Source organism: Melospiza georgiana, chromosome 14 (assembly GCF_028018845.1).
Source record: "Melospiza georgiana isolate bMelGeo1 chromosome 14, bMelGeo1.pri, whole genome shotgun sequence".
Classification (NCBI taxonomy): Eukaryota; Metazoa; Chordata; class Aves; order Passeriformes; family Passerellidae; genus Melospiza; species Melospiza georgiana.
This window is the reverse complement of record NC_080443.1, coordinates 20,677,405-20,688,055: the sequence shown is the minus strand read 5'-3', so window position 1 is coordinate 20,688,055 and position 10,651 is coordinate 20,677,405. Positions and strand designations below refer to the sequence as shown.

Below are 10,651 nucleotides of genomic sequence, written 5' to 3'. Positions count from 1 at the left end.
GTCTGGCGCTGAGATTTGTTTGGCGCGCTGCGATTTATTTCACCAGCTGCGCTTTAAATCTGCCGTGTTCTCCGGGGATCCCCGATTTCCCTCCCTCCGTCCTCGGGGAATGACGCTTCCCTGCCCCACGCAACACCCCACAACCCCGCCCTTAGGGAATGAGGCTGCCCAGCCCCAGGCAGCACCCAGGGACCCACAAGATCACTCGGGAGACAGAAGCCAACACTGGGATTAGACACTGCGAGGGAAAGGGGATGGAATTTGGGGTGCCACCTTGTCCCTGCCCCGGGATGCAGAACTGGAAGGATATGAAAATCATGATGACATGATGGTGGTGTGACAACAGGAATGAACCCTGAGCCTGGGCATGTACACAACAGTGAGGTTTTATTCCTAAAGCACCTTAAGAAAATTCTTACAGTGCCTCAGGAAGGCAGCACAGAGACAGTTCCCGAGGTTGGAGTGGCTTCTTCTGCTCTCAGGTGCCAAACTTCTTCTGTTGGACAGGCAGAGGCAGCTGGGTTTTGAAGTCCATGATGGGTCGCTCCACCACAACCAGGCAGTTCTTGTCCAGCAGATCCATGAAGAGCAGTGGCTGCAAGGCAGGAGATGGGAATCGTGGAATCAGGGAATGGTTTGAGGTGGAAGGGACCTTAAAGGGATCTCGTTCCACCCCCTGCCACGGCACGGACACCTTCCACTGGCCCAGGTTGCTCCAAGTCCTGCCCAACCTGGTCTAGGGGCAGCCACAGCTGCTCTGGGCACCTGTGCCCAGGCCTGCCCACCCTCCCAGGGAACAATTCCATCCCACTATCCCATCTAACCCTCTGGCAGTGGGAAGCCATTCCCTGTGTGCTGTCCATACCTTGTTCCCAGTCCCTCTCCAGAACCGAGCACCTCCCTGACCCTGCTCCCCAGCACCATCACCCACCTGGAACTTCTTGCAGATCTTGAAGGCGTGGAGCTGCCTCTTCCTGGCGGTCTCTGGGAGTTGTTTGAGGGTGCTCTGGTTCATCAGGAGGGCACTGTCGTCGGGCAGGGGCTGCGGGAGGGCAGTGGGCACAGTGTGGGTCAGGCTCTGCAGGAGCCCCCCGGGCACCCCCAGCCCTCCCGCCCGCTCACCAGGGACTTGTCGAGCACGCAGAGCAGGTAGGTGTCGTGGAGCAGGATGTGAGAGGGGTTCTTGGGGTTGAAGGTGATGTGGGTGATGGGCGAGTCCCGCTCCAGCCAGGCGCGGTGCAGCCCCCGGCTCTGCACGGCGCGGCTCCAGCTCGTGTACTGCTTCTCGGGGATGCTGAACTCAAACAGCTGCAGGGAGCACGGTGGGGACACGCTCAGGGCTGTCTGCTCCTGCCAGCAGCTCCAGGCAGCACAGCAGGGACACGCTCAGGGCTGTCTGCTCCTGCCAGCAGCTCCAGGCAGGGCCCCGAACTGACCTGGCAGCCCTGATGGCACAGAGACGGGCACAGGGAAGGGAGCAGGGCACGACAGTTCGGCTAGCAGAGCTCCTACCTGCTGGTCTGAGTAGGCAATGACGAGGTTGTTGGTGATGGGATGGATGGCGAGGGCAGATACGGCGCAGTCATAGTTGGGCACCACGCAGTGATGCTGCAGGAGGGGACAGTGCACTGATGGGATCCACCAGGGCCACTCCTGACAGCTCTCCCACACACCCATCCCAAACCAGAACCTCCAGAACTGCCTCTGACCCCTTTCCCACACAGCCACCCCTGACCAGAACATCCAGGACTGCCTCTGACCCCCTTTCCCACACCACAGCCACCGCAGCCCTGCTCCAGGGATGCAGTGATGGCTCCCAGGGGGGCAGTGCATGCTGAGTCCCCCATCCCGTGTCCCCTGAGGCTGGGGGGGTCACTCCCAGGCCCACCTTGAAGCATTTCAGGTTGTAGATGTGGATGGCCCAGTCTCCGCTGACGGCTGCCAGCCAGTGCCCGTCGGTGCTCGGTGCCAGCAGGTAAACGGCCTCGGAGCAGCCTGCAGAGAGCTTGGGCTCAGAGGGGTGCTGGGAGCCCCAAACCCCAGAGACACCCAGCCCCACGTCCCCCTGACTGCCCAGTGCCACGCACGAGGGCACAAACACCCCCAGGATGGACTCCCACACCCCTGAGGGCAGGAAAGGGGGACGCCCCTGTGCACCCACAGGGGAGGGGGATGCAGGGTCAGAACCCCCAGCCCAGCTCTCCCCAGCCCACACCTGAGGGTGGCCGCAGGGTGTGCAGGTGTTTGCAGCCCCCCGGCTCCAGCAGCTGGAAGACATGCACAGACCCTCGGGCGGAGGCCACGAAGAGGCTCTGGGAGTCGGCGGAGAACTGGAGCTGGTAGGCTGGGGGCAGCAGCTTGGGCACCTTGGGGACCTGGCAGCGGGGAGAACGCAGCTCTGGCAGCCAGCCCACTGCCACCCACGTGCCCACGAGTGACAGTGGCCAGGCCAGCCCCCCAGCCCCGCAGCCCCTGACCTTCCTGAGGCTGACGCCGTCCCCGTCGCAGCGCACGCGGTACAGCTGGAAGCGCGAGGCCGTGGAGTAGCCCAGCCAGGTGCCGCAGGGTGAGACGCAGCTGCAGTAGATGTGCTCCGGGCCCTGGGGACACCCAGAGGGGCTCAGGGGGGCCCGAGGAACCCCCAGAGCCCAGCACACACCCCCCAGCTGCCCCGGGGGCACCCCAGCCCGCTCAGCCCTACCTTGCTCTTGAGCTGCACCAGGTGCTCGGGCATCCGGCACAGGGGAAGGACCTCGCCGTCCTTTCCTGGGAATGGAACCACACAGACCACCAGTGAGAGTGGGGAAACCACACGGGGCTCTCTGAGCAGCAGCAGGGGATTCTCAGGGAGTGCCCAGACCCTTCCCAAAGTCCTGCTTGCAGTCCGGGCTCTGCCAGGGAGCTGACACCAGAGAGCTGCACCTGTGACTCACCGGTCTCCTCAGTGGAGCCAAGTCTCCAGAGCTCCAGGTACTGGGAGAACTGGAAGAGGAGCAGCCGGGCTTTCCTGGCGCAGGAGACGAGGCGGCGCTGCGTGGAAAAACAGGCAGGATGTCAGGGACAGAGAGCCTGGCACAACGGGCTGGGGCACAGCCGGAATGCCCTGGGGTGCTGGTGACTCCGAGCGGGGGAGAGCAGGGAAATCAGGTCCGTGGGACGGGAGCCTGGAGATGGAGACCCAGCAGGACCAGCAAGACCAGCTCGACAACTTGCACTGCTCCTTGGCAGAGCCTCCAGATGTACCAGGAAAGGAGACACAACGGGGCAGAGAAGGGAGCCAGGCACAGGGAAGGAACAGGGCAACGAGGGCACCTAGAGGGGCAGGGAGATCCAGCCCTGCCAGCCCCAGCAGCTCCAAGACACCACTCACGTGGGGGAAGGTGAATTTTCGGAGCACTGCGTCGTAGTTTTTCTTCTGCACCTTCTCCATCAGCGGGCGGATCACCAGCTGGGCGTCCAGGCCTGGAAGGCAAGCACAGATCAGCCAGCGGGTACCGGGAGGGCAGAGCCTGCCCAGCCCCGGTGCCCCCGGCGGTCCTACCCCCGGAGATGAGGGCGGTGGGGCTGTGTGCCACGGCCCGCACGTCGTGGCTGTGGAACTGGAAGGGCTTGGTCCGCACCCAGCGCTTCTCCAGCCCGCCCAGCCGCACGGGCAGCAGCTGCAGGTGGTAGGTGGCCCCGGTGGAGGTGCCCACGACCATGCTGTCCTCCTTCTGCAGAGGGAAACGGGGCTGTGGGAGCAGGCTGGGAACAGCAGGAGGGCACTGCCAGGAGGCAGAGTGCAGCAGCTCCTGCTCCCTGTCACCTGAGGGTGTCACCCACCCGTGACACGGCCAGGGGGACCTGGGGGTGTCACCCACCTGCGACACGGCCAGCGAGAGCACGGCCGAGGTGCTGACGGTGTGGGACTCTGCCAGCGTGCCCTGCTCCCAGTCCCAGAACTGCACCCTCCCAAAGGAGTCGGCGCTGACCACGGTGCCGCTGGACAGGAGGGCGATGGCCCACACCACGCACTCGCGCTTGGCCTTCTCCACGTGGTGGTTCACCATGATCCTCTGAACCGTCTGGCCTGCAGCGGGGGAAGGCTGGGGTGGCTGGGGGATCCCCCGGGGCATGGCGGGGCCGGTGGTCCCAGGGGATGGGATGGGATGGGATGGGATGGGATGGGATGGGATGGGATGGGATGGGATGGGATGGGATGGGGCGGGGCTGCTGTGGGACAGGAGGTACCTGAAGCGACGTCGATCACACGGAAGAAGTCGATGGAGCCAGCCACAATGTGAGTGTCTGAGGGGTGCCAGGACAGGCACAGGACACGGCCTGGGGAGGGAGGGGAGCTCTGTGTGAAAGCCTGTGGGTCACAGCCCCACGGTCACCGGGACACCGGGAGGGACAGAGGGACAGTGCTGCAGCCAGGACTCACCTTTCCGCCTGTCCAGGTTCCGCTCGAACTGGATCCCGCCAGGAACCACTTGGAAGATCTTGACAGAGCCGTCCTCGCAGCCGATCTGCGGGGACCGGGATGAGCGCGGGGCTCAGCAGGACCCCCTCCCCGCGGCCCCGGCGCCGCTCCCGGCGGGACTCACCACCAGCTGGGTGCCGCTGCTGTTGGCCACCATGCTCCAGATGGGTCCCCCGCCGCCATCCAGGCCGCGGGCCGCGCTCAGCCCGGACAGGTCGTACTCGGTGATGTCCCCGCCGAGGCCGGCCCCGAAGAGCCGGTCCCCGGCCGCCCAGCACAGCGACTCCACCGACCGCGCCTCGTGCCCGGGGATCACCTGCGCAGGGACCGGGTCACGCCGCGGCACCGGGACCACCCGGTACGGATCGGCAGGGCCAGATAACGCCCGGTACAGCCCCGGCGGGGCTCGACACAGCCCCGGTACAGCCCCGGTGCGGATCTCTAAAGCCTGGTCCCGGCTGGACACGGCCCGGCTGGGCTCCGTACAGGCCCAGCACAGGCTCGGTGCCGATCGGAAGGACCAAGCAAGCCCCGTACGGGCTCGGTACGTGCCCGGTACCAGCTCGATAAAGCCCAGTGCGGCTCAGTACATCCCGGTACGGCCCGTACCGGCGGCCTCACCTTCTCCTGGAAGTAGTTGGCGGCGAAGTTGTACACCTCGACGGCGCCGTCGGTGCGGGCCAGGGCCAGGCGGGAGCCGCGGGGGTGGCAGGCGAGGCAGCGCACGCCCGCCGGCACCAGCCCGAAGAAGCGCACCCGGTGCACCTCGAACTCGCCCATGGCGCTCCGCCGGCCCCGGCTCCGCTCGGCTCCGCTCCCGCTCCGCCCCACGTGCGCGCGGCGCGCCGGAACCGGAGCTGCCCCGGGGCCGCGCCGAACCGGAAGCGGAAGCGGCGGCGGCGCGGCGGGAGATTCGTGCGGGGCCGGCGGCGGGTGCGGGAGCGGGGCCGGGCGGCGGGGCCGGGGCGCGGCGCGGGGCGAGCGCACGGTGCGGGCGGGAGGGACCCGGCCCCGAGAGACCCGGCCGGGCTGCCCCGGGCCGTGCCCGCCGCACCGGCGCCGCTGGAGGGCACCAGCGCCCCGCGGGACCGGGCGGCGGCAAGGGGGGGCACAGGGCCCACGGGAGGGATCCGGGCCCAAGGGTCTGGGGGAGGCTGCAGGGCCCGCAGGGGGGTCTGGGCCTGGGGGGCGGTTTCTGGGGGTCTCGGGGACGGGAAGGGCCTGGGCGGCTCTGGGCATGGCGAGTGCGGGTGCTGGGGCTGGATCTGGGGATCTGAGGGGACCCTGGGGGGCTGGAGGGCCTGGGGACATTCTGTAGGGCCCGGGGGGGTGGATCTCAGGATCTGTGGGCCCAGAACGGGGTCTGTGCATGGGGGATCTGTGGGCCCAGAACGGGGTCTGTGCATGGGGGATCTGTGGGGCCCGGGGGTGCAAGTTCATCCCCCCAGAGGGGAAGGGCCAGGGGCTCCTGCTCCCCTCCCCGCTGCCCTGCCCTGACCGTGTCTCTGCAGGGCCCAGCATGGTGCAGATCATCATCTCCAGGTGAGCCCCAGGAGTCCCCATGCCCCCTGGTCCCTGTGCCCGCTGGTGCCCAGCTAACTCTCCCCATGTCTCCCCAGCGGTGGCACCGGGGCCCTGGCACAGTGGGTGCTGCTGGAGCTGCAGGGCGAGGTGGAGCCCCGGCAGAGCGGGGACCTGGCCGGGAGCCTGCTGGGAGACCTGCACTACACCTGTGAGGTGAGGCCGGACACCACTGGGACCTGCCGGGGACAGCCCAGCCCAGCCTCACCCTCCGCTCTCCCCAGGGCGTCCCTGTGCTCATCGTGGGGCACCACATCCTCTACGGGAAGGTGGTGCAGCTGGAGAAGCCGTTTGCTGTGCTGGTGAAGCAGGGAGGAGCCTCCCAGCCCAGCCCCGGGGAGCCCCAGGGCCACTACACCGTTACTGCCCTCATCAAAACCAAACTGCTCTTCAAAACCCGCCCCAAGCCCATCATCACCCACGTGCCCAAGAAGGTCTGAGGGGAAGGATGTGGGCTATGAACTCTGATCTGCTGATGGAAAAAGCAGCAGGCACTTGGGGAGATCCAGGAGCTCATCCCTCTCCTGCACAGGGGACACTGAAACTGCTGGGTCCTGTGTCTGGGTCACTTGTCCCCCCCAAAATGACTCTTTTCAGAGAGCAACCAAGCTCTTGGCCACAGACCCCGTGGATCACCCCGGGGCCATGGCTCGTGGTAGTTAGGGACTTCCTGTGAGCTGGGCAGGGGTGTCCCACCCCGGGGCTGCCCACAGTGTGCAGAAGATCCCAGGGATCCATGCAGGTGCCAGAGTGGAGATGTCTTCTTCCACGCCCTCCCTGCAGCTGTGGGGACACCAGTGCCACGCAGGGACTCAGCACCAACCTCCCTCAAGTCGGGCAGGGGGCTCAGGGACCCTCCCCAAAACACACCATGTGTCCTCACTTCAAGTCTTTATTTCCACAACTCCATCAGGATATAAAAACCAGCCTTTTCCACCCGAAATATGGAAAAAAATTCCCCTGGCAGGTTCAAAAATAAATAGATTTACAAACCATCTGCAACAATACCAAAGAGCTACAAAAGTCTTCTAAAAAACCTCGTATTAAATTAAACAAAAAACAGCTAAAAGCTCCGTCATAGAAAGGGGTTTTTATGCAAGTCCTGAAAAAAGGACCCACAGGTGAATTCCCTGGGGAGGGGAAAGTTGGGAAGCACCTTGCCTAAATCCCCATCTCCCCACTGCTGGGAAGGTTTTGGGGTGGGAGTGACAGGGCCGTGGGGTGGCCAGAGCATGACACGGCCCCAGAGGGTCTCCAGCAACGCCCCGGCCGGCACACAGCCCCCCAGATTTCCCAGTCTCTCCATGCCAGGATCCCCCCTTGGCTCTTTGGCAAAGCTGAAGGAACCTGCTGCCCTCCTGGAGCAGCCAGACCCCCGAGAGGCCTGGGGGCTGCCCGTGGGTACGCGCCCGCACGCAGCCGTGGGGCAGAGGCAGCGCAGCCAGCAGGGCTGGCACCGTGCTGACCATGGGTGTCCTGGGCTGGGGAGTGCTCTAGCACCACGGAGGAGGGACGGGAATCCCTGTAAAAGCACCGAGGGGTGGAAGGTTCTGGAATGGGGTGTGGGAGCGCGGCCAGCAGCGCTCCACACCGGGATGCTCCATAGGGCACAGCTGGGATGTCGCTGGCAGCACCTGGCTGGGTGATGGGCAGCCCTGGCTCGGCTTCTCCGTGGCCAGCTTGGGATGGAAAAAGGAAAGTATAGGAAAAGTTTGCACCTTAATAAAGAATAAAAGCAAGATTCCAAGATCTGATGAAAGTGCCAAGGGTTGGGAGCGCTCAGCGCTGCCCAGCAGCTCCGGGATTGGGAAAAAGGGGTCTGGGGGTGTTCACTCCAGCACGTGGGATCACCCCAGCACCTGGTGGTTCCGGGATGGGCAAGAGGGGACAGTGGTGGCTACCCTGACACATTGGATGGCCGTGGCACCAGGGACCACCCCACGGTCAGACCTCAGTGAAGACCAGCCCACACTGCTCCTGCCTCTTGCCGCAGCGGCGGGCCACGATGGCCAGGTAGAGGGTGAGCAGGGCCACCCAGTAGCAGGCGTATAGAATGGCACCCGAGACGAGGAAGGCCACCTCGGTCTCGCTGAAGAGGTCCTGGCTGTAGGCGGTGTAGGCCAGCCCGCCCAGCAGCACCGCCACCCACACCGACACCGGCAGCAGCCCCACGAAGTTCACCACGATGGTGCGGCGCCCTGAGGTGCCCCAGCCCGACTTGTTGATGGTGGCAATGGCGAAGATTTTGGCGGGTAGCAGGCTGGACATGTAGAGGAGGGCATAGAGGGACATGAAGATCATCTCGGCGCTGCCGCGCAGGAAGCAGGCGTAGGTGGCCTTGATGACGCCCACCAGCTGCACCGTCAGCAGGAACAGGAGGATGTTCCAGACGCGGCCGCGGTAGAAGAGCTGGATGACGGTGGCGATGAGGAAGAAGGGGAAGAAGCCGGTGACCACCGACTCGTAGGTCATCCAGAGGTGGTGCTTGTGGAACCAGAGCGCGTTGTAGAGCCACTCGCGGAAGTAGGACTTGCTCCAGCGGGTCTGCTGGTTGAGCCAGCGCAGGTAGCGCGTGGGCGTCTCCGTCAGGCACTTGGAGCGAGCCGTGTACTTGGTGCGGTAGCCCAGGCTGAGCACGCGGTTGGTGAGGTGCCGGTCGTCGCCGAAGCTGCACTTGCTGCCCAGGAAGGTCTGGTGGTACCAGTCCTCGAGGAACTGCTGCAGCAGCGCGTTGCGGTACATGCCCAGGGGGCCGCTGATGCACTGCACGCACCCGAAGTACGACTGGCACGCGCGCTCCACGTTGAAGGCCATCCAGTACCGCACGCTGCTCAGGAAGGACAGCCACGAGTCGTACTTGTTCAGGATCTGGGGAGGGGACGGACGTGAGCCCCGGCAGCGCTGCGGCCCCCGAGGCCCCAGCCCTGCCCTCCCTCACGCCGGTGTACCTGGACATCGCCGCCGACGCCGCCGACGTGGGGGTCGGCCTCCAGGATGCGGAGCATCTCGGCGGTGCAGGCGGGGTCCAGCACGGTGTCTGAGTCACACACCTGGGGGCAGAGGGAACGTCGAGCCCCGCTCCCGCCGCCCACGCGCGCCCGGCAGACGGCCCAGCCCTCAGCCAGGCAAGCCTGAGCCACGGACGGCGAGACCGGGCAGAGCCCCGCAGACCGGCAGGCGATGGAGGGGAGCGGAGCAGCCAGCGGTACCGGGGCACCGCTGCCCAGGACACCCTTCTCTGGCTGCTGGCACCGAGGGAGGACCTGTCCCTGCCACCACGTGCGGGGACCTCGCACCCCGTGCCACACTGTCCCACGGGATGACGCCACAGCAGGCCATGTGCTGAGGAGGAGCTGATGGGACACCCATGGGCAGCAGTCAACACCTCAGTTACCCCAAAGCCAGCAGCCCCCAGCCCTGGTGGCTCTAGGCCAGTGCATGGGGCCAGATCCAGCCCTGGGGATTCCCGGGGCTGCTCCCATTGCACCCACAGCCCCCGTGCCCGAGATGCCCGCTGCCCACATCCCCCAGCCCATGCACGCACCTGGATATAGTCCACGGAGTCTCCGAGCGCCCGGAAGGCCGTGTACATCACCTCCCGCTTCCCGCCCCACTTCTGCAGGATGCAGGAGTAGGTGTTGCTGCGGACCAGCGCCTGAACTCGAGCCAGCCCTTCCCGCAGCCCGGCCTCCGTCTCCCCCTCGCCCCAGGCGTGGAAGTTGCTCCTCCAGATGTAGCTGCCGCAGCGCTCGGAGCCCATCACGTCGTGGAAGATGTCCCGCATGTAGGTGTCGTCGGGGCCGTTGCCGTCCACCACCATCACCACTTTGAGGTCGGGGAAGGCGATGCGCTTGACGGAGCGTAGGCACTTGGTCAGGTAGTCGGGGTCCTCCTGGAAGGCGGCGATGCACAGGGCCACGGAGCGCCCCGGCCGCAGCGGCTGCCCCTCGCCCCGCATGCGCCGGTGCTCCAGGAAGGCGAAGAGGCTCTGGATGAAGAGGTGCAGCCCCAGGATGGCCCCGTAGAGGCCGAAGGAGAGGTAGTGCTTCTCCGTGTGGATGAACTGGTACCCTGTGACGTAGGCGGCCAGGATTCCCCCCAGCACCGCCACGGCGAAGAGGCTGGTCCCCACGACACGCAGGGCCGTGGAGAGGCTCCCTGGCATCTGGGGGGACACGGGGCGCCGTTAGGGCACGGGGACATCCTCCCCATCAGGTCACCCGGCACGCAAAAGCGGGGTGGCCCTGCTCCCCTGCTGCCCCACGGCCACCCTGTCCCTCACCGGTCGCTGTTTGGGGGTGACACCTTCCCGGTGCCTCCGCGGGGCCAGAGGAGGTGCGGGGGTGCCCCGCACCCCGCTGTGTGTGTGCCAGGGGAGGTGCAGGGTCCCAGGTGCCCCACCGAGCACGGTGCCAGCTCCCCCATTCACCCAGGCAGGAGCGCGGCCGCTCGCAGGCGATGGCTGGGCTGGAGGACAGGGAAGGGCACGGGGATGGCAGGGACCGGGTGTCCCCGGGGGAATCGCGGCCGCGCAGAGCCCCCCGCCCCCCGAGCGTGTGCAGGGACCCCCGGCTGCGGGGAGGCAGCGGCGAGACCCCCGCCCGCCGC

The 10,651-nt window shown here is 66.2% G+C and overlaps 3 protein-coding genes across 3 annotated transcripts; 1 reads left to right on the top strand and 2 right to left on the bottom strand.

Moving 5' to 3' along the window:
* Nucleotides 1-367: 367 nt before the first annotated feature.
* Nucleotides 368-5,281, bottom strand: UTP4 (UTP4 small subunit processome component). The gene is made up of 16 exons (XM_058034076.1): nt 5,084-5,281; nt 4,587-4,778; nt 4,424-4,508; nt 4,231-4,320; nt 3,861-4,069; nt 3,542-3,713; nt 3,371-3,462; nt 2,934-3,030; nt 2,702-2,766; nt 2,478-2,600; nt 2,216-2,375; nt 1,889-1,995; nt 1,513-1,608; nt 1,123-1,308; nt 932-1,042; nt 368-595 (listed from the first exon to the last, which is right to left on the bottom strand). Exons 1-16 carry the CDS (start codon nt 5,240-5,242, stop codon nt 479-481), a joined length of 2,061 nt encoding a protein of 686 aa, XP_057890059.1. The 5' UTR covers nt 5,243-5,281; the 3' UTR covers nt 368-478.
* A 93-nt stretch (nt 5,282-5,374) lies between these two features.
* Nucleotides 5,375-7,742, top strand: CHTF8 (chromosome transmission fidelity factor 8). The gene is made up of 4 exons (XM_058034205.1): nt 5,375-5,395; nt 5,974-6,004; nt 6,082-6,199; nt 6,268-7,742. The coding sequence occupies exons 2-4, from the start codon at nt 5,982-5,984 to the stop codon at nt 6,481-6,483; spliced, it is 357 nt and encodes a 118-aa protein (XP_057890188.1). The 5' UTR covers nt 5,375-5,395; nt 5,974-5,981; the 3' UTR covers nt 6,484-7,742.
* Nucleotides 7,743-7,848: 106 nt separating this feature from the next.
* On the bottom strand, nt 7,849-10,208 carry HAS3 (hyaluronan synthase 3). Its single transcript, XM_058034211.1, has 3 exons — nt 9,588-10,208; nt 8,992-9,093; nt 7,849-8,911 (listed from the first exon to the last, which is right to left on the bottom strand). Exons 1-3 carry the CDS (start codon nt 10,206-10,208, stop codon nt 7,988-7,990), a joined length of 1,647 nt encoding a protein of 548 aa, XP_057890194.1. The 3' UTR covers nt 7,849-7,987.
* Between the last annotated feature and the right edge of the window lie 443 nt (nt 10,209-10,651).

Coding starts and splice junctions, on each gene's coding strand:
- CHTF8 (XM_058034205.1), top strand. CDS start 5,982: ATGGTGCAGATCATCATCTCCAG. Junction 6,005..6,081: donor GTGCAGATCATCATCTCCAG/GTGAGCCCCAGG, acceptor ATGTCTCCCCAG/CGGTGGCACCGGGGCCCTGG. Junction 6,200..6,267: donor ACCTGCACTACACCTGTGAG/GTGAGGCCGGAC, acceptor CGCTCTCCCCAG/GGCGTCCCTGTGCTCATCGT.
- UTP4 (XM_058034076.1), bottom strand. CDS start 5,242: ATGGGCGAGTTCGAGGTGCACCGGGTGCGCTTCTTCGGGCTGGTGCCG. Junction 2,376..2,477: donor ACGGCGTCAGCCTCAGGAAG/GTCAGGGGCTGC, acceptor CCCCGCTGCCAG/GTCCCCAAGGTGCCCAAGCT. Junction 1,309..1,512: donor TTGCCTACTCAGACCAGCAG/GTAGGAGCTCTG, acceptor TGCTCCCTGCAG/CTGTTTGAGTTCAGCATCCC.
- HAS3 (XM_058034211.1), bottom strand. CDS start 10,208: ATGCCAGGGAGCCTCTCCACGGCCCTGCGTGTCGTGGGGACCAGCCTC. Junction 9,094..9,587: donor ACTCCGTGGACTATATCCAG/GTGCGTGCATGG, acceptor CTCTGCCCCCAG/GTGTGTGACTCAGACACCGT. Junction 8,912..8,991: donor GCGTCGGCGGCGATGTCCAG/GTACACCGGCGT, acceptor TCCCCTCCCCAG/ATCCTGAACAAGTACGACTC.